At 42.6% G+C, this 22,845-nt stretch overlaps 1 protein-coding gene across 1 annotated transcript in view; it reads right to left on the minus strand.

The window, feature by feature from the left end:
* Positions 1-22,845, minus strand: part of DNER (delta/notch like EGF repeat containing) — a 315,286-nt gene that overhangs the window by 18,614 nt on the left and 273,827 nt on the right. The window contains exons 9-10 of the mRNA XM_032355065.1: positions 18,290-18,412; positions 8,274-8,387 (exon numbers count right to left, since the gene is read on the minus strand). Coding sequence (XP_032210956.1) covers positions 8,274-8,387; positions 18,290-18,412 — 237 coding nt within the window. The remainder of the gene's footprint in view (positions 1-8,273; positions 8,388-18,289; positions 18,413-22,845) is intronic.

A 22,845-nucleotide genomic window follows, 5' to 3' on the forward strand; every position in this document is an offset into this window, starting at 1 on the left:
TGGGAAGACAAGCTTAATTGAAGTATTTATTAGGCAATCGCTGTCTTGAGCTGGGCATCTGAAAACTGCACTTTCTTCAAGAAGATGCTCTGTTACTTTTGTAGCCACAGCTGCAGAAACAGCCTGACTTTTCCGTGACTCCACTTCCTGGCAAAACTCAAAAGCTCCCCTCTGCTCCACAAGTCCAATGTCAGCGTCAAACCCTTCTGATCCCCTAAATTCCGGGCAGTCCTAGAGCTAGTCCAGCCCATCTGTTCCTGCTCTGGTCCAGAGCTTTTTGGACCAGCGAGGTTAATGCCCAACCCAGGGTCCAGACTAACCCTAATGCATGTACTGGTTCTTGGATCTCCAAGGTGCGCTAATGTAGTTGGGAGAAGTCCGCAGTCTGTAAGTTAGTCTCCTCCTAGGCGCCCCCCAACCCCAAACTGGAAGGATTTGACAGAGATAGAGAATGATGGGGGAAATGGAATGGTATGGATGAAATATCTAAAACCTAGGATCCAAAGGGCTGGGGTACCAGAGAGAGTCCCAAGACTATCCTTGTCTGGATTTCTTCATCACTGGGCTCTTAAGGCCACACTGGGGATGGATTAAATGACACCAGTTAATGACACAAACTCCATGCCAGTCTGGGATGCAAACAGCCAGCAGCTACTTCCACAGCACAGGTGCTCTGGCCAACCCCTGGGGAGACGCATGGTGCATGGCATAGGGATATGGATGGGGTGACTCGTGAGGCAAATTTTCAACCAAAAGACTCCCAAACATGACCGCTCTTCTCTGCCTTACAGAGATCATGCTTTCTGACATCAGTCTTACACAAGGTATTTGAAGATTTATTATAAACCATGGAGAGTGACTCTGTCATATGTATATTCATTTGTATGTAAATTCATTTCAAGTTCCCCATAGTATGAGTATTACATTTTTCTGTGCACCCTACCATTCCACTCAATCAATATGCATTCTGGCTTATTTTAGAAGAGTTCTTGGTGTATTATATCACCTTGCCTTACTCAGAGTTGACTTAATAAATCTTTATGCTTTTGCTGGCTTGAGCCAGATGACTTTTTTGTTGACTCGCTTACTTTCTTTTTAATTTGAGTTGGGGAAAAAAATCAATTACTTTTAAATCACTGTTGTGCTTGAGTAACATTTATAAAGAGAATACATAATGAAATTTCTACTTGACTAAGGCTGGAAATCGGAGTCTGAGCTTTAAATCTTTTACAATTGCTTTTCAATCTACTACTTTCTAAGAAGCAGTGTGTAGAGTAGGCATCAAAATTTGATAGTGTTTATGCAAATTTACACATGTGCTCTTTAATTCTGTATGCTTTACTCAGATCCATTAAAGTGAAAAAAAAACTAAAAAGTCACGGCTGTGAGTAAACCCTTTGATTAATACAGCCTACAATAAATGATATCAATGAAAATCATCATAATCAGAATACCGAGAATTAAATATAGAGCTACTGTGTGCCAGGTACGGGAATGGATACATTAACTATATCTCCTTCCTGCTTCCAGATACTTTACTCCAGATGAAATGAATGCTAAAAATTATCTGGAACTTCTTCCGCTGTGATGGAGTGACAGAAAGCTCTCTCTTGGCCTACCACAGTAAAGCAGATGAAATATATATTTAAAGAAAAACACTTTTAAGACATTAGGCAACAGGCAGTGCACCCAAGAGAAGGAAAACAGAACAGCTGAGTACCGTGATCGTCCTGGCTTCCTGTCTGCAGCCGACTGAGAACACAGTGTTTCCCTGAACCAAGGACAACTGGACTTTGTGGGAGACGAGGTAGCTGCAATGTGTGGGACAGCGTCCCAAAGAAGATAGAGCCAGTCAGAAAAAGAGCATTAGAGATGTCCTGCATCCCCTTGAGTTTGTTGCTGAATTCTGTGTGTGAGTACACTGGAACTCCATAGCCTTGGCACACACCGTGATGCATGAGCAGTTCCCTAAGCTCTTAGAGGCCTGTGTTCAAAGTCTCCCAAGTCAAAAAACAGATATTTCATTAGTCACCCAGCGCTTCAGTGGAAAAAAGCAGCACCTCAGCCCTAGGGCATCTCTATCCTAGAGGAAAGGCGACCCATTTCCCCCAAATAGAAAAACAAACCTTGAAAGGATCACTTATGCCAGCAAGTAACTTACATACCTGCTGGGGGGAGCAAAGGAGAAGGTGGGAAGGCCAGCACTTAAAAAAAGAAACACAAAAAACCCAAACACTCCATAACTCCCAAGGACCATCCATCCATCCACACAAGGCCTGTTAGCTGGGCAAAGAAAGAGGAATATGTAATCCATAACCGAAAGAAGTATCAGTCCAAAGACACAAGTTCAGAAATCATGGATGATGTTGAGTAAAGAAGGAATTTGCTCAAAATGTGAAGGAAACCATGAACAAAATGAGGATAGAAATGAAAGATATAGAAAAGAACCAATGGAACATCGAGATGTGAAAAATACAGTATCTGAAATTAAAGACAATGCTGGATGACTTTCACAGCAGACTAGATTCTGCAGAGTAAATTAGTAAACTTGACAACAGTAATAGGAGCTAAATACACTGAGTCTCAGGGAAAAAAATTTTATTTTACACTCAGTAGAAACTCAGTGACCTGTTGTACAATTTTAAGTAGTCTAACAGATGTAATTAGAGTCCCAGGAAAGGGAAGTAGGGCATAAAATAATATTTGGTGGAATAATGGGTAAAAATTTTCCAAATCTGATGAAATTATAAAACCACAGATCCAAGAATTACACCAAATCCCAAGCAGGATAAACACCAACAAAATCACAGCAAGGAACATTGTGATTAATATGTTAAAAGTCAGTAATCAGGGCGCCTGGGTGGCTCAGTGGGTTAAGCCACTGCCTTCGGCTCAGGTCATGATCTCAGGGTCCTGGGATCGAGTCCCACATCGGGCTCTCTGCTCAGCGGGGAGCCTGCTTCCTCCTCTCTCTCTGCCTGCCTCTCTGCCTGCCTCTCTGCCTACTTGTGATCTCTCTCTGTCAAATAAATAAATAAAATCTTAAAAAAAAAAAAAAGTCAGTAATCAAGGAAAAATCCTAAAAGCAGCCAGAATGAGATTTCTGCTTCCAAAACTGTGAGACAGAAATATTTTTCCTACTCTTCCAACAAGCAAAAACTCTCGACCTTATACAGAAAACAAACATGAGGGGCGCCTGGGTGGCTCAGTGGGTTAAAGCCTCTGCCTTTGGCTCAGGTCTTGATTCCAGGGTCCTGGGATAGAACCACACCATTGGGTTCAGTGCTCAGGGGGGAACCTGCTTCTCCCTCTCCCTGCCACTCTGCCTACTTGTGCTTTCTATCTTTCTATCAAATAAATAAATAAAATCTTTAAAAAAGAAAACAAAACAAAACAAACATGAGAAGACTCTGAGAGGTCAGGAAGAGACAGACTGGCAGGGAAACTCGGGACCCACGAAACAACGTGGCGGTGAACTCCTGAGTTTTCTTCTGGCTTCTTATGTTCCAGACCAGATGTTGGAGAAGCCAGCAACTCAGGAGTGCCCAAAAGTCCATGGGGGAAAAAAAAAACACAAGGCCCAGCTATATAATACACTTACAAATACTCCATAGATCAAAGAGAAAATCTAAAGGGACCTAAACAAAATTGAATGAAAATGAAAATATGACATAAAATCTGTGGGACAGAGCCAAATAATATTTTTCTTTAAGATTTTATTTATTTACTTTAGAGAGAGAGAGAGTGAGAGAGAATCCCAAGCGGGTTCCATGATGAATGCAGAAGCTGAGATGGGGCTCGATCCCAGGACCCTAAGATCATCACTTGAGCCAAAATCAAGAGCCACCCAGGTGCCCCCACAGCCAAAGAAGTGTTGAAGGGTGAATTTATGGCCCCAAATTATACACATGAGAAATAAGGAAGAGCCTCAAATCAATAATCTAACGTCTCCCCTAAACACCCTGGAAGAAGAGCAAAATAAACCGAAGCTGAAAAAGCCAATCTCATAAAGTAAATGTGCCGTTGGATTGAGTGTCTAATTATGTAACAATGATTGGTCTAATTCACTCCACTTAGTCAATTAGGGGGCTTTGAGTACTTAATAGTGGAACAAGAGTCAGTTTTGCCAACTCTCAGTTAAAATAAAGATATTTGGTGCCAGGGTAGCAATTCAAAGAGGATAGGCAGCATCACTCCTGACGTGGTGGAAGGGAGTATTTTACCACCAGACTCTTCCATGCATGTTAACTCTCAAGATACTCTAGGTTCTTCTTAAAGGGGAAGAAAGGTTCTATGATCAAAAATATTTGGAAAATAAAACAAAGGCAAATTAAATTCCTTACTGTACGACCTCTCAGAGCCTGTAGTTCCCAGACATCCTTTATGAATATCCACATGGTATCATGTCCCAAATTCATTCAGCCACAGATGCTTTTTCCAAGAAGCATCTCATGGGACCAGTGTTCTGTAAAGGATATTAACAGCACAGCTCTCCAAACAACTTTGGGAACTGTTCTGTGGTCCTCTGCAGCCAGAACAGTCACCAGGGCTGAAGGGAAATAGACATTTTTTGTTTTCAAAGACCAGTTTAGAGTGAGTTCAGAACCCGCTTCACGGAGGAGTCCGGCCGCTCCCTCTGATCAAGGTGAGTACCACGGAGAGATGCCTGGGGGCAGGGAGGGGGAGCAGAGGGGACCAGGAGGCAAGGACACTTATCCTTGTCCTGGAGGGAAGGACACTACTGAGAAGATCCTGACTCGGGGTGTTCAGGAACCAGCCAGGGCAAGACTGGAAATGCTGGATAGGGCCAGACCACTAGGGTCTGGACAACCACACTAAGGGCTTTGATCTTTTTCTTAAAAACAATGAATGTCAATAAGCAACATTTAAGTAGGAAGCAACAGGATTAGAGATCAGTTCATAAGGTCTCCACAGTGTGGGGAGTGCATTAGGGATGAAGGCAAAGGGGTGTGGGGAGACCAGTTAGAGGGGCTGCACTAATGTGGGCAGAAGAGGAAGGCAGCCCGGTGTTGGTTCCAGGAAGTGAGAGGGTCTAAGAGGTTCTAGGATTCTTTGGTGGTTGGATGCAGGTAAGGAAGAAGAAGACGAAAGGACAACATGAGCTCCTGGTTTCTGCCCAGAAAAACCCAAGATGCTGGTAATACCATTTATTGAGCTAGCAAACCCGCAAGAAGAAAGGGAGTGGGGGGGGGGGGAGACACCTGGCTGGCTTAGTCAGTTGAGTATCCCACTCTTAGTTCCAGCTCAGGCCATGATCTCAGGGTCCTGGGATCAAGCCCCAAGGAGTGCTCTGGGCTCATCAGGGAGTCTGCTTGAGATTTTTTCCCTCTCCCTCTGACCCTCCTCACCCTCTCTCTTGCTCTCTAAAATAAATGAATAAATCTTTTAAAAAATGGAAGGGAGAAGAAATTCTATAGCTCAATGTATCTTTGAGGGATATCTAAGAGCGAATATAGATTAGGAAATTGGAGATTTGGTAAGTATTCTAGAGAAAAGATTGCATTTTATCTCCCATAAGATACCAAGATAAATTTCAAATGGATTAAAGATTTGTATGCACAAAAATTAACTCATGTTATTAGGATAATATAGGAGAGTGTTTATAAAATCTTGATGTGAGGGGTCTTTCTAGCATGAAACCACAAGAAAAGGAAGCAAAAGAAAATATCAAGATTTAATAATACAAAAATAAAATATAATATAGGAAAATAAAACATCTTATACATTTAAAAGGCAAATGGCAATAGAAAAATATTTGTAACCTATGGAATATAAAATGTCATATGCTTATTAAAAAGGGCTTTTTCAAGTCAAGAATAAAGATTAACCTAAGTGTTAGCTAACTGGAATTAAAATAAAAATTTAAAGTAAAAGAAAGAAAGGAAGGTAGGAGGGTTGGTTAACATAAATGGTAGAAAAGCAAAGAAAGGATATGAATATGGAGTTTACAAGAGAAGAGACACAAATGACCATGCATATATTTTGAAAGTATACAATCTTATTATGAATCAGAGACCTACAAATGAAAATGCTTAAAGGTGGGGCGCCTGGGTGGCTCAGTGGGTTAAGCCTCTGCCTTCAGCTCAGGTCATGATCCCAGGGTTCTGGGATCGAGCCCCACATCGGGCTTTCTGCTCTGCAGGGAGCCTGCTTCCTCCTCTCTCTGCCTGCCTCTCTGCCTACTTGTGATCTCTGTCTGTCAAATAAATAAATAAAATCTTTAAAAAAAAAAAAGAAAAAGAAAATGCTTAAAGGGTGTTTTTGGCCACCAGAATGACAATTCTCAGCATCTGTATGAAGTTAGGAGAATAGAGGTCCCTGTATACTCTTGGTAGAAGTGAATTTGATACAGTGTTCTTTCTCAAGAGCAGTATGGAAATATGTACATATTTTCCTGGACCCTGAGACTCCAGGAAATTAGCTCAAAGAAATAATCAGACAATTCCACAAAGATGTACATCCGAGAATACTCATATCAATGTTGTTTATAATAGGGAAAAGTTCTCAACCCCCAAAAAGTTAAATGGGCGATGTGTTAAAAAAAAAAAAATTTTTATAGAATGAGCTATAGGGCAGCCAGCAAAAATGGTAAAACAGAAGGCTATTTCTTCAGGTGGAACCACATTTATGATATACATGTATTTTTAAGTGAGAAGTAGGTTACAATATAGTAGGATAAATATGATTCTCTTTTATCCAAATATAAATGCATATATACTAAATGCTCTATGCCATACACACGGACCTTCAGGAAGATCTCTGGATATATGTATCAAGATATGAATGGCTAACTCCAAGCTGTCGAGTTTCTTCCTATAGCCATATATCTTCTAATCTTCTCCCCAAGCTTTTTATGATTTGTGAGATAAAAATGTCTGAGGAAAAAAAGACCCAGAATGCTTCCCCAATATTATTTTTGCATCCATTGATGAGTATAAATGTCTGTGTGTGTTTATAAACCAGTCAGCAAAACAAAACCATCTGCGAATCATTTTCTGGAATGAGCCCACTTCTCAGTCTCAGGAAAACCTAAAAGGAAAACACAGGATGTGACACAGATAAATAGAAGGAAGATCAGAAGTCGCTTCTCCCACATCTTGACCACTGGCATCTTCTCCAGAGGCACAAAAGAGGGTCCCCAGGGATGGACCAGGAGACCGTGCTCTATGAAACCCCCCAGGCCGTGCTGCTCAGCTGAAGAGAGGCGAGCGCCCCGAGCTGCTCTCCAGGCCGAGCTAACACAGGCTTTCCTGCAGCTGAAGACCCCACCTTGTTCTGTGGGCACTTCATATGTCAACCTTTCCCAACTTGCAAACCAGAGTGACCTGGATGTTTTTGTTGGTTTAGCAACCTCTGGATACCTAGATTTGTCCTACACTCTCCATTCCAGAATTCTTGGGTTCTGATGTGAAAGCAAAGGATGGAGCCTTCTCTACTCCAGTAGTTCAGAGTTCCTTCTGGGACTGTGAGGAAAATGTGAGCCTCCTCTCAACAGATGCCCATACATGAGATGTTTCACTGAAATCCAATTTCAGGGATTCAAGGCCTCCCTGAAGCCCATAGGGTAGGCGGTGATTTAGAAGGATCCGTAGTCTAGAAATGACTCCTCCCTCTCGGAGCTCAGCCACCAACGTTTCTCCAGCACCCAGCCCTGTCCCCTGCCCTCCCAATCTCCTTCGCTCTCGGACCTTTTCTCTACCTATTCTCTACACCTCGAGCATCTGTACTTCACTAACAATCAACACCGTAGCTGAAGTTTGTGCCTCTCACTGCCCACGACCACCACCGCCACCTCCCCTTATTCCCGCCACTGTTGCATCTTTCAGTAAAAATAAATGCGGTCACCAAACGCAATTTCTAGAAAAGACGCATTCGATCCTTCCTTTCCCCTTCGTCCATGAACACTTGAACTTTCTCAGCTGTTGGTGTAATGGCTCATTTCTCATGTTTCCCAGCTACGGCTCTGGAAACGTACAGCAATGGCAATGTCAGCAAGCCTTCCGTGCCAGACGCTGCATTCAGAAGAACCTCATTTAATGACAACACAGCCAATTGTTTTAAGATAGATCTTTGTCCAAGCAATGCCTAGTTGCATTTTGCAAAGGTATTCATATTTTGCGATAATATATGCATGGAGATTTCTCAGTTGGTTTTTGGTTTTTGGGTTTTTTGTTGTTGTTGTTGTTGTTTTTAACAGCTGCCACCTTTGGGATTTGGGGATAGATTTAAAACTCAGTTCCCGGATCACTTGCCTGTAAACCCGGGTGCACAGACACAGGTGCCATTTAGACCCTCACTGTCACAGGTGCCTCCGTTCAGACAGCTGACGTTAGCGCAGGGGTCCTTGTACAACTCACAGTGTATTCCTGTGGAGAGACAGACACACAAGGGGTCACTCATTAAGGGATCTCTAGCCCCCGTGGCCTTTAAAAGCAAAGCGTTGGAATAGCCCAGAATTCCATGAAGGCAGATTCCCAGAGGCCCACGTGTGTGTGTGCACATGGGTGTGCATGTGTGTAAGCATGCACACCCATGTGCCCACTCTTGACCATCGTGAAGACTCGCCCATGAGGACACAACAAATCCATTCTCTGCCTTGAGGTCCCACCGTCGTCATGCATCTGTACTTTCTCTGTATCAAAGTCTGGGAAACAGCAAGTTAGAGCCCTGAAAGACAACATTTACCAGAATGTTTTATAAGTCTCCAAAAGAAAAAGAAGAGCCAGACATCCTTTATAAGATATTGATATAATTAATAAACAGCCTCGTGATGAGGAAGATGTGGAGTCAGATATTGAAATGAACTCTGGTTCTACTTTGGGGAACTACAGAACAGAAAGGGAGCCCTGGGGTCCTTGGACTTTATTTTAAAAGACTAAACCCAATTACCACGTACCAAAGATCACCTCTGCTGTCCACTGGCTCTGTCCCCGCACCGGGTTTTGCATTTCACTGGATCCTGGCAACAATGCTAGAAGACAAATAGCCTTACTCCCCAAGCTAGGATTTTGAAACCACCAGTGATCCGAATCTGAGCCTGTCCTTGCTAACTAGTCTGCAAGAGTGAGCTCAGACTGGCCTTGGAAACATACAAAATTCCACAGAGCTCAGAGCACCCATTTGACAAAAAAGCAGACATCTTAAAAATATTTACAGCAAAAGCAGTTTCCCATGGGTGTAAAAAAAAGTTGATGTGTGGATGCGAAAGTAGGACTGAAGGACTGAATTATTTTGTCTTTCACATCAGGGATTTCTATATTGGTGGAATTTTTCTTTTCAGTGAGTCATTAGTGCTTTATAATTTTATTAAAAACTTTAAAAATTCAACGCTATTTGAAAGGTAAGATTTCTGCTGTTGTCTCACCAGAAGGCCAAGATCGATGAATGGATTAATCTCTCTCTCCCTCATCCCTTGCCCTTTGGAGGGGAAGAGAGATTACATTATATTCCATATAAGAATGTAGAGAATGATGTGTTTGCCCTTCCTGACAGGCTCGCGACAAATAAGCAGAAAGCAAATAGGAACAGGATGGTATTTACTCAATTTGCTCTCCACTTCATCACTGAGCTCATATTGTGCAAAGGACTGCCACACCCAGTGACTCATCACTTAGTCACTGAAATTACTCTCGAGATTTTTGTCTATCGTTTTTTTTTTTTTCCAGTGTCTTCAGAATTGGGCTCACGAAAGACAAAACAGTGTAAGAGGAAGGAGAAACAGAACTGCCTATCTGTGTTCATACTAACAACTTCTTTGAGCCTGGCAAATTTGGAATAGATGACTTTTCATTCCATTTTATCCTTTGCCCCTCATGCCCAACCCATGAATAATATTCTGCCAGATATTTTCCTAAAGTGCCTTCCAGATCCTTGCCTGGCTTTTCTTCCTGCACCGACCAGCCCAATCCTATTGCCTGGGGCCCGGTGGGCCTCAAACCCAAGAAGCCCCATCCTAGCTCCCTCCCTGTCTCCAGTGACTGGAATGAGCCTTGGTGACTTCCACTGACTTTAACCAACCCAGGCAATCCAAGCGATATGCAAGATCAAACAAATGTAAAGATGTGCATGAAACCGGTCATTTTTTCCTCACCTGGCTATGTACAGCCTTTTCACCCAGAAGCATCTGTTTTCTCACTGATTCCCGAGTAGCATGGGCTCAATCAAATGAATAAAATGCAAAGCAGCCTTTTCTGCTTCAAAGTGTTTATCAAAAAGCAAAGAGCCTCATATTTTCAAGCTCCCACGGGGCTGATCAATGGAAACCAGGTGACAGAAAATGCTTTCTAATGCAATGGGAAATACAGTTAGAGCCAAAGTTCAGAGATGCCTGGCATCTAAAAATATGTCCATTCGATCTAAAGAAAGAATGACCAAGGATGATCTTTACTGGGTTTCTAATAATACATTAGCCAGTCGAGCCTGCAAAATATTAATACAATGAACACATAGCACGCAGAGGACCACGTTTTTCAAATGAGGCAGAAAAGCAAATTGTAAGCTAAATATTTGAACATCTCAACCTTAAAAGACTTCAGTAAGATAGATTCAATGAAAACACCCAAGATATTAGTAATTTCAATCTTTTGGGTTTTTTTTTTAATTTTTGGCAATAATTTTATCCCTTGTTACTTCTCTTTTTTAAAAGATACTGGGTCACTTGAGATTGAGAGTTTCCTGGCATCTCATCTTCATGGAAACATGATGGCTATGAAGCGAGATGGGCTTAAAGTCCCAGCAAGCCCTTGGTTTCTATACTCTAAACCTTGCTAATCCCTTTATAAGAAACACTTGTCATATTGCTCAGCTTGTCTTAAGAGCTGAACCACCATGTGCTGGAAACCTTGAAGACAGAGATCAGAGAGTCATGAACACCACTGATGTGCCAAAGAGACTCCACCGAAATCCTCCTTCGCAGGCCCCCCTTCCCCAGGGGCCCTGAGTGCCAGTACCACACTGTGCTGGCCGTCCATTTCCTCTGACCTGAATGCCTTCCTTTCCCTCTGCCCGGCTGGTCTTCACCTGGCACATTCCATCTGTCAAAACCTAACTCCAATACTCTTTCTCTAGAGAGCTGAACCTGAGTCTCCGGAGACAGAGCTCCATTTTTCCACCATTGTGCACTGAAAGCACTGAGATTCGCAGTATGATGACGTTTACTGGGTTAAAGCATGACTTATCTGTTCTCCCGTCTCATCCCCTCACCCCTCAACAAATCTCTGAGGGCCTTCAGAGCAGAGGCCATGATCTAACGCATGGAAGACATTCTGGACGTACCACCAGAATCCCATCCTTTCAGGGGGGCCGATGGTCAGTGTACTTTGGCTGACACACAGGTAGGACTGCCAGAGGAGTGAGAAGCCATTCCAAATCTGCCTCAAAAACACCCTATTTTGTCAGGGAAAACCAGGTCCACACTTCAAATTAAGTCTGTGGAACGACACATGCATCACCCATTGGCAGCGGACATAGCACGCACTATTACGAAACTTATGTTTAGTCTCAAGCAAAAATAAACTGTAATTCAGTCAAAACTAATAAAAATTCATACTTTTCATATTAAGGGAGAGAGAGGCAATGTTTCTGAAAAGATCTCTATTCCAACAGGGCTCTGTATAGAAGTTAATTTTAGAATTAAAATGACCGAAAATTCAAAGAGCAGCACACCAATGGCAAGTCTTCATTGCCGTCGCAATTTGGTCATGATTGATATTTTGAAAACTGAAAGTCACTATTTTAGGTAATAAAACCAGATAAAGAAAATTAACTCTAAGTGTCCTTTGAATTTAATATTTGTTCTAAGACATCGTCTTATTTTATTCAGACTTATTTCCTCCACAAAAAATGTCCCAGTGCTTCAACCATCACAGAGGCCAACCTCTTCTAAACGATTTCAGAAATTATAATTGACATCTTGACCTTGGCCTCATTATTTCTTGTGTGTGCACCAGCCTCAGTCTGCTCCTCTGGCTAAATATTAGCCTAAAAAAGGAAGGAATCCTGACTTAACCATTTTGGTATCTATCCCACTATTTGAGAAGGCCTACGTACACAAAACACCCAAAAATTCTTGTTCACTGGTTACACAGAAAAAAGTAACTGGGGAAAACAAGATGTTCTCACCTTTTCAATTACAAATTTCTGTAGACTTTTAAAAAATGAACAATTAGGTACAAGGGGATTGAATGTATAACCCAATGATGTCGTTTCTGAAGCCCAATCCCAACCCCGCCAAACTCGGAAAGTATAAAAATTATATGCATAAAGATGTTCATTTCAAAATTGTTTATAAAAGCCTCACATCAGATGCCACAAGGGAACAGATAAACATTCCCCTGTGGGAATATTACATAGCTATTTAATATAGAATTAGTAAGACTTCTAGCAATATCTAAATGAAACATACTACAAAAGGAAAGCAAGGGCAGAACAATATAAAAAATGTATGTATATTCCATTGTAACCATGAAAACATGGAAATTTAAAAGGACAGAAACAACAGAGATGCTTACTGCTCTTGTATTCTGTTATAAAGCTATGAACTATCTCAAATTTTCTTTTTTCCAAAAATTGATTATTGTTGTTACATCATTTTCATACTTAAAAGCCGAAATATTTTCTAACTTTGGTGAGGAAAAATTCCAAAGGAGTATACTGTTGATCATTTAGTTTGTTCTACTAAAATAAAAGTCAATGGCATATGGGGCAACTTAACTTTCTGACACTATGAAGTCACAAACTAAGCAGAGTGTTGAAAGTCTTGCCATGAACTAGCTCTGAGCTAATTTTGGAGGACAGATGAGCATTTTGGTATGTCCAAAGAGGTTACTCTAAGTCCTTCCACGCACTTCACTTCTAACAATTTCACGATACAGCAGAAATTTTCTGGGAAAACATTTACGTTGGTTTCCTTTATTTAATTAGTGTGTTAAGCAACAATTTCAATGCAACTAAAGACGGCTGTTGAGCACTTGCCTTTGTGCAAGCCACCACAGCAAGAACTGCAGAGAACTAACAGGAAAAGAGCCTACATAGTCACTGCCTTTCAGGAGACGATGATTTAGCATAAGACAGAGGGGATTTCTACAAGGTTGACCATCAATGTCACAGCAAACACAGAGGCCAGGTTGGGAGAGGTCAAGGAGGGAGGGATCGCATGTTCCGGGACCAACACTGCAGTCGGTGGATGCAGGACTGGATGAAGGTGGAGAGGCAGCAGGGAGAGGGTGGGGATAAGAAGGAAACCCTTGGGGCCTGTGACATTCATGGCATCCAGAGGGCAAGGATTCAGTGAGGGCAGGGAGACAAGAGTCAGGGGACAGCGACGGGGCTGCAGAAGGAAGCTAAAGGACAGTGAGTTTCAAGAGGGAGCCGCCAGTCAATGGGGCAAGGAAGCAGGCACCCAGGAACCGGGAGTCAGAAGCTAGAGGGGTAGGCTCCAGGATCTCCCTGAAAAGTCTTCAGTGAGGTCACCGCGAGACCCATTTTAGCCAGACAGTGTGGAAAAGATCCAAACTGAACAGGATCAAGAAAAGAATAAAAATGTTACAAATTGGGGCGCCTGGGTGGCTCAGTGGGTTAAAGCCTCTGCCTTCGGCTCAGATCATGATCCCGGGGTCCTGGGATCGAGCCCTGCATCGGGCTCTCTGCTCAGCAGGGAGCCTGCTTCCTCCTCTCTCTGCTTACCTCTCTGCCTACTTGTGATCTCTGTCTGTCAAATAAATAAATAAAATTTTAAAAAAAAGAATTTAAGATATTTAAAAAAAAAAGTTACAAATTGAGATGGTATCTACAGTAATCTAGGGAACCTTGCTCGTAAAATAAAGAGCAAGAGAGGGGGAAGTAAGTCAAGGAGGACAGCAAGTCATTGAAAAGGGTTTTTTTTCCAATCTGTGTGCAGTGCATAAAAACATTTCTTCTTCTGCATAGCAGACCAATTTCTCCAATACCTTTTATGAAAAAAACAAAACACAACAATTCCTTCCCATTTATACCACTTCCTCCTTAAGGGTCAGACACTATTACAGACACTGGGCAATTATTCAGTTTTGGTTAGCTCTCCGTTCTCACACCCCTAACACATGAATGTAGTAACAACAAACAAATAATACTAAAACACTGGCAGAAGTTCCCCCTCCTTGCTTTCTGTTTTCAAAATGTTCTTAGCCACACTTTGCTGAGCTCCTATTACATTTTTTCTTATAGAAAGTCACGTTCATCTGAGTTCTATTTTAACATAAAATAGTAAAGAATACCACTTAAAAATGCGTATGTATAGTAAGAGGTTGAAATCCCAACCCCCTCCCCGCAACATACCACCAACCTAAGTTCTAACCCCAGAGGTAAGTTCTAACCCCAGAGGTGCTGCCCACCTGTCCTCTAGTTTCCTGAGTTTATGCACAGTTTATGTAAGTATATGTTTGGAGAAATGCTTCCGAGGGACTGATGTCCATCCCCCAAGGAGAGAAAGACACAGGATCTTGTGAATCACTTTTCCCCTGGACTGGAGGCCATGACTTAACCCCCTCACCTCTTTCTTAGTTCCTCTATCACCCACCACCCCAGCTCCACAACTCCTACTTTAGAAGTTCGACCATTTATGCTGCTAGGCTTTGCCTTAAAAAGACTTATTTTAAATCTAAACCTAAAGGTCTCTACACATATACCCAGATTACATGACCACTTTACCTGCCCACTGGGATGAGATCTTTAACATGCATGTATGTCTACCAACCCTTCCCTCCCCATTCCCTTCAACTCAGGGATTTAGTTAAAATGATAGCAAACTCGAATGCAGTCATTTCAATTTTTCCGAAGAATGGGTATAATGGAGACATCCTAGGTGGACCCTCAATGAGTCACACCCTTCTCTTGTGTGTGAGCTTTGGACCAAGAGCCAAAGTTAAGTGATTCTGAAGATACAGTTAAGGTCCCTAATCAGTTCACTTTTTGTTGATCTTAGGTGGGCCTGACCTAATCAGGTGAGATCTTCAGCGAGTATAGGCTCCTTTGCTGAAGTGAGAGACATGAAAGAGCACAAGCTCTCTTTCATCTCCTTTTCACTGCAAGTTGCCATGACTTCTGCAACCACAAGGATATGAATTCTGTAAAACAACCAGAGGGAACACAGAGGTTGACCCTTTCCTATTCAACCTTCAGATGGGAACTCAGTACAGCCAACATCTTGATTCCAGCCTTGTGGGAGCCCAAGAAGGGAGTCCCCAAAGACATGCCTAGACCAATGGGACTGTTGGCAACTAAAAGGGTGTCATTTCAAACTGCTACTTCGTAGTGACTTGTTATACAGCAGAACTAATTGGTAAAACAAGTACATCTATTGTCTTCAAAAGATTCTTCTTCCCCATTAAACTACCAGCCACAAGCACTTTAATATCATCTATTTTGGTTTATCCCTGCATTTAAAGAGTCTGTTCAACTCTCTCCTTCCTGTTCTCTGTCTTCCCCTATCTAGTTTATTTGTTCTGATATAGTTCCAACTGAGTGAGAATACTTTTAAAATAATTCTCTTAGAAAGGGGACACAGTGTTATGTTTTCTGTACCCTTAAATGGGCGAAATGTCTTTCTTTTGCCCTCAAACGTAAAGGACCCTTGACCACCCACCCTTTGCACTGGGCAGCCAGAAACCTTTCTCCACTATTGCTAGTTTCATTACAGAGAGAAGCAGGTCAGTGCAGATTTGATTCTCTCTTTTGTATATAACCTGTACGCCCTCTGAAGACTCTTACAGAAAAAAAAAAGATTTCTCTTCATCATTAGATTTGGAAATTTTACCAGGAAATCTCAAATTGTGTTCATCTCCTTCATTAATCCCTCCGGCACCCTGCAAACCCATTCATTCTATCTGAAAACTCCAGTTTTCTCCAGCTCATACATTCCTCCTTCTAGTAATTAGTAGATTCTGGTTTTATTTCCAAATGTCCTTTCTTCCTCTGGACCATCCACCATCTAGACGGAAACAGACCGCCTGGGTCTTCTCTCCACATTTCCTTTCTTGTCAGTCAGGATTTCCCTTTCCTCATGTTTTCACTTCTATCATGAAATAGTTCCTCCTTTGGCTCTTCCAGATCCAGATTCAAGTGTGAGTAATATACATTACTTGTTTCACTTCCTCTCCTGAGTGGCTGCAGTTGGTGGTGCTTGCTGCAACTCATTTTTATTTTCTAGGTTATTTTCCCTTTCTGAGTTGCACGGGGACAGACTCCCCGTGCTGGCCAGGGTGAAGGTTGCCAACATCAGGCAGAGACAGAAGCCCTTGGAGACTCCCCTCCAGTGCTAGACAGGCTGGCCAACTGGTAGCCTTGTCTACTAAGGGGCAGGATGAAGGCCTCCCAGTTTGGGAGGCTCAGGGAGCTCCATGTGAATGAAGAGAGACCATTTTCTCTCAGCCATACAGGAAATAAAGGACCAGTTCAGTCCAACGGTCCAAATGTTTTAGAGGTCAGCCAGTCTCTATGAGATCTGTAGAGCCCATTAGGTCACATGGAACACATTCACAGCACCTACTTCCTCTTCGTAAACTGAGGGTCCTTGGAGCCCTGCCAGCCGTTGATGCAGTTCTCCCCTAACCCTATTGTGCACAAAAGCTCCCAACACCCGCCTTCTTTTCTTGAAAACCCAAATCCTCCAAAATGTCGGGCTATCCTCTGGGGTCATTTTCCTTCTTGGATCATCCCTCACAGAGAGCCAGTCCCAGAAAGATAAAAGGGATAGAATTGAGAGCATATAGAGAAGGATCAACATATGTATCTGTGGCCCATCGTGTGTAATTGTATTTGTTACTGCTTAGGATCAGAGCATGGACAATGCCTCAAAGATAGGACATTTGTACCATCAACAGTAGAATTTGGAATTTTTAACTTTGGAAGCACATCCATGACTAATTTTGTCATTGAAGAATTTCAAAATGTCAGTATGTATCACTGCCCTTACTCTGTATAGACAATATAAAGACCGGTCAGCGTCAGAGATTACTGTTGGCTCAGTAGGAAGCCAGCGGCACGATTAGGATGCGCTGCTTAGGTCTCCTGACTCACTGCTCCTTTATTCTTCTTTCCAGAATTGAGCAGATTCTGTCTTTCTCAATACCCCGAAAACCCTGGAATGAAATGCATGTGAATGAAGCCAGCACATCTGTCCTGGTGGAAGTGGTGGACCTTGGCTCTCAACAGGCATCACACTCGGAGAGAAGCATCAGATCTCCTGAACATAAAGCAAACCCTTGGCCCCACCTCATCCCTACCAGCCAGAGAGACCAGATCAAGTTCATCCATGTGGCCTACACACCCTCAAGGCCCACCAAAAAGACCACTAAATAAGGGTAAGTCCACCCAGTGGGAAAGGACAGCAGCCGCAAGGCCAGGTCACCAGGCAGATGGATGGTATCAAGTGAGCAGGGCTGGGGGCAAGAGGTTCAATGAAATGGCTATAAATAGAGCCCACGGAGGCATTGCAAAAATCTAAACCCAGCTCTGAAGTTGTGGCTCAGAGAAATGTGTGTGGCAGCTGATAAACAGGACTTCCTGGCACGGTGCCGTCCAAGGGCGTCTGGGCTTGAATGGAGCCACACCACTGAGCCCAAAAGGGAAGCAGAAGAAAAGGCACTAGGGACACGCTGGCTGGGCTCCTGAGGGACACCACTGCCACCTCACAGGATTATTGGGACGATTGTGTGGGTTCATGCACACAAGGGCTTAGAACGAGGTCTGCACATTATAACCACTGTCGATGTCGGCTGTTTTTCCAGAGTGACTTTGACACGTGTCCACTCAAATGAGCTAATAACGTTTCCCTTGCAACTGACTCATTTAATAAGGATTAACTTTCCTGCCAACATGTGAGATTTCACGTGCGTCCTGCACTGACAGACAGCACAGCTTCCTCCCTTTGCCCAGTGAGCCCCGCAGAACAGCACTCGTCCCTCCCCCACGGTCTCCACAGCCCTGTCCGCCCATCTGTGTCTGATGGTGCACTTAGGCTCACTTCTTACCATTGGCTTTGCACACATTTAACAGAGAAAAGAGCAAGGAGACAAGAAGAAGGAAAGGGCAGGAGAGAGATTTTTTCAGCTTATCAGGAGGAAACCCTGGGCGGGCTGATCGCTCTCTCCGGTCCCATAAATCATCCCATCTCCAGCATTTGGTTTTTATTGTGAATAATGTAATGCTCCGATTCGAGGTTCATGCATCTGGGTTGAGAAATCCATGACGTCATGCAGGCCACTCGGGCACAAGAAGGCCAAGCGGGGCTCACCTTTGTATTCAGCCAGACACACGCACTCATAGCCGTTAACGAGGTCCCTGCAGGTGGCGGCGTTCAGGCAAGGGGCAGAGAGGCACTCGTTATATTCTTCCTCACAGTAGAGGCCGTGGTAACCTGAAGGGCAGAGAAAAAGGCCTGCGGTCAAAGGGTTCCATTTAAACCCACGCTGGACCAGCCTTGCAAGGAAGGCAGCCGGGTCGGCAACGGTAGCAGGGCACGGACAGAGGGGACTTAGGGAGCTGGGTCCCCTGGGGGCTAGTTGCAATGTGGCTTTCCGGGAAGGCTGGGAAGAGTCCGTTCTCATCAGCCTTTGTAAGATCCCAAGTATAAAAGGAGTGATCCCATTTATCCACCAGATGGTCTCATTACTACACCATGTCCAACGACACTAGTGACCCAGAGACCAGGATCTGAGTGCATCAGCATGGCCACAGGAGACAGGGATAATCAGAGCGGGGCTGACAGCATGGGAGGAAGAGCTCCTTTCAAGGATGTACACCACTCCTCCTCCAATCAGAAAGCGGTATCTAGCAAGTAAGGATGGTTTAATTAAAAGAGAAAGGAATCCATGTATTTCCTTTGCTCTTAAGCAGAAAGTCAGCTAAAAAGGCTTCATAGAAACTCCTGATAAAACATGGGGTAATTCTGGGGTCTTGGGTGGCTCAGTAGGTTAAAGCCTCTGCCTTTGGCTCAGGTCATGATCTCAGGGTCCTGGGATTGATCCCCACATCGGGCTCCCTGCTCAGCAGGGAGCCTGCTTCCCCACTCTCTACTTGTGATCTCTCTCTCTGTCAAATAAATTTTTTTTAATTGTTAAAAAAAAGTGAAGTAATTCTTTTTAATTTAAAATTGTGATTCGCTTGGGACATGTGGGTGGCTCAGTTGGTTGAGTGGCTGACTCCAGCTCAGGTCATGATCTCAGGGTCCTGGGTTTGAGCCCCATGTCGGGCTCTGTGCTCAGTAGGAAATCTGCTTCTCCCTCTCCCTCTATTCTCTCTCTCAAAGAAAGAAATGAAATCTTAAAAAAATAAAAGAACTATTAGCTCAATTATAATATTTTGTACTTTAAAAATAAAATAAGAGCAATGAAGAAAAAGAAACTACCAGTTTCTCAATAAAGATGACTTTTATTCCATTTGCAGCACAGGTGTTTATGCTGAAGGACAAGAAGACAACATTCTTTGAGATTCACTCATGAATGTTATACTGTTTTTAACTTTCAAAAACATGCGTTAGTGCCAATTTGCAGTGAAACCAAGCCATTTTTTTTTTCCTGGCCTGTCCAAACAATGAGAAACACGTGAGTGCTTTCAAAAATCACCCTGCCTGTGTTGGTTCTGAATTCAGATAAGCAGAAAAAATAAACCCTTCCTCAAATGAGAACTAGAACTACTAGTTTTTTCCCCCCAGCTTTCCAACTCATAGCCAACCCTCAGACTCAGAAAGTTGCATTAGGACATGCTCATGTGTTAAAGTGTTTTGTTTCTCATGCCTATCGCAAAAGTAGATTAAGCTCCTATCTGTATAGTATTATTAACAAAGCAGTTTTCAAATCTGTTGCCATTCCGGCTGTTTTTGAACTGCTCTCCCAAATGAGGCAGTGACACCGGCCCCTTTGAGACCTTGACCTACCTGAGACAAACAGGCCATGGTTTTCATTTCTTCCATCTTCCCCTACTTTTTGTAATTTTAGGGAAATATTTCTTATTACTCTTCATCAGTATTTTGATCAGCTAGATCAGAGTTTCTCAATGGACAACAATTTTGACCCCAAATTTGGCAATGCTTGGAGGGGCTTTTGGTTGTCACGACTAGGGTGGAGGGGAAGGAGGCTGCCACTGCTATCTAGTGTCAGGATCCTACTAAACATCCTAGGAGGCATGGGACAGCCCTCCGTGACCAACCTCCCCAAAAAAAGAAAAAAATCCAGCTAAAATGCTAACAGCGCCAGATGCAGAGAACCCTGCTCTACACTAAAGGTCAGCAAACTCTGGCTCACAGGCCAAATGCATCCCAGTCTGGTTTTATAAATAAAGTTTTATTGAAACACAGCCACATTCATCCCTTTATGCATTGTCTATGGCTGTGTTCCCATTACAAAGGCAGCCTGAGTAGTTGCAACAAAGTCTCTATAGTCTGCGAAGCCCAAATCCTTATTAGCTGGCCTCTTGGAGGACAAGTTTGCTGACTCCTGATCTGGGTTCAGCAGAAAACCTTTCTTTTTGTAAGAGTTTTGGATATTAACTTCTTATCAAATAGAGAGTTTGCAAGCATTTTCTCCCATTCCGTAGTTGGCTTTTACTCAGTTGATTGCTTCCTTTGCTGTATTGCTTTTTAATTTGATAGAACCCCACTTCTCTATTTTTGCTTTTGTTGTCTGTACTTCTGGTGTCATAGCCAAGAAATCATTGCCAAGACCAATATTATGAAGGTTTTCCCCTATGTTTTCTTCTAGGAGTGTTATAGTTTCAGGTCTTACATTTAGGTCTTTAATCCATCTTGAGTTGTTTTTTGTGGAATGTGTAAGAGAATACAAATTAGCCAACAGGTTACACAAAAAGATGCTCAACATAAATTGCAAATCAAAACCACAATGAGTTAGTGCATCCCACCTATTAGAACCACCATTATAAATACACACACACACACACAGAAAATAGAAAGTGTTGGCAAGGAGATGGAGAAATTAGAACCCTTGTATACTGCTGATGGAAATGTGAAATGGTGCAGCCACTATGGAAAACAATAGAGAGAATCCCCCAAATTAAAAATAGAACTATCATATGAATTATAATCCCATTTCCAGGTTTATCCAAAATAACCCAAAACAGGATCTCAAAGAGATATTTGCATTCCCATATTCACTATAGCGATTATTCACAACAGCCAAGAGATAGAATCAACCAAAACGTCAGTCAAGGGATGAATGGATAAAGAAAATGCAGTTCATACATACAATGGAATATTATTCAGCCCTTAAAAAGGAAAGAACTCTTGTCATATGCTATAACATGGATGAACCTTGAGACTATGAGCTAAGTGAGATAAGCCAGTCACTGAAGGACAAATATTTCCTGATTCTACTTTTATGAGGCATCTGAAGTAGTGAAACTCAGAGAAGCAGAGTAGAATGGTGGTTGCCAGGGGCTCAGGGGAGGGGAAAATGGGGAATTGCTTGTCAATGGATATAGAGTTTCAGTTTTGCAAATTCAGTTTTGCTATTCGACAATGTACATATCATTAACAAAATTGCACTGTACCCTTAAAAATGTGTTAATAGGGTAGATTTCACGCTATGTGATTTTTCTCACAATTAAAGAAATATAACACGCAACCTACATAACAAGTTCATTGTCTTTTGGCTTCTCAGTGTGGACCGACCGTAGCAAGGAACAGCTTTTCAATCGTATTTGCTCTGCTAACAGATCTTTTGAAAATCGCTTGGAAGAACAACAGATAACCCTACAAGCATTTTTGACCTCCCAATTGAAGTGTTATTTACATACACAAAAATCAAAAGCAAATTTCATGAAATCACCCGTAATTGTTTTCATTCTTCACAAGCTGTATCATTCTCCTCTGCCACTAGCAACATGAAAAGCAAATGAGGACGTTATTTTACAAAGATAATTAAGCTGATGATGTTTTTCTTCCTTGCGGGAAAAGAAAAAGATAGAGGTTTCATTTTCTGAAACCATTTCTTCGGGGATGGTAACATCTCAACATCTTTATGGAAATGTCAAGGCACTCCTTACACTGAGTACCCAAGAACCTAAGTCGAACTATTTGAATAAAAAGGCATTCCTTCCAAAAGAGATGGCTTCTGTGAAAATGAGGCTGCCACCCCCCCTGAGAGTAATTAATTCGGGCAAACAAATTAGCTCAGGGCAGTATGCCCAGGGTCTAGGAAAAATAGGCTAGTCCAAAGAACTTTTTTAAATTAAAAAAGATCAGAAGGGTGAGATCAGAGTGGCCCTTTCCAGGGCAGCTATCTTCATCACCACCACTCCCATCTTTGCATGACTTGCTCCTGAATATTCGACTCCAATATTCCTTAAATTGACAGAACATAGCGATCAGCTGGACGTGAGCAGTGAGCGTGGTCACTGTGGCCGCTGCGTTTAGGCTGAGTGAGTGGATAATGTTGCCATTAACACAACCAAAGGAATATCAGGGTTTTGAGAAAGTTGACCAGTTGGATTTTGTTTAACTTAGGGTTCGCTTAGGGAGGTCCAGGTCGCAGATGGAAAAGTAGGCTTAAATAGTGTAGAAACAACATCTTGGGGATTAGTGGCCTTGAAGTGGTGTTGAAGTTTCATCAAAGAAAAACTCTTGAGAGAAAAAAAGAAGGGACTGAGGTCAGATCTACACGGACGGGCAGGTGGAGAAGGAGAAACCAGATCAGGACACTGGGCAGGGATAAGACAAAGGAGAGGAGTAAAAGCCAAGGACAGTAATGTCATGGGAGCCAGGGGAAGAAAGGAAATCTAGGAAGGCGGCTCAAAGAGTCTAAAGACTGAAAAATGGCAACTGGATTAGAAGATTAT

The sequence above is a fragment of the Mustela erminea genome, chromosome 8, assembly GCF_009829155.1.
Source record: "Mustela erminea isolate mMusErm1 chromosome 8, mMusErm1.Pri, whole genome shotgun sequence".
Lineage (NCBI taxonomy): Eukaryota > Metazoa > Chordata > Mammalia > Carnivora > Mustelidae > Mustela > Mustela erminea.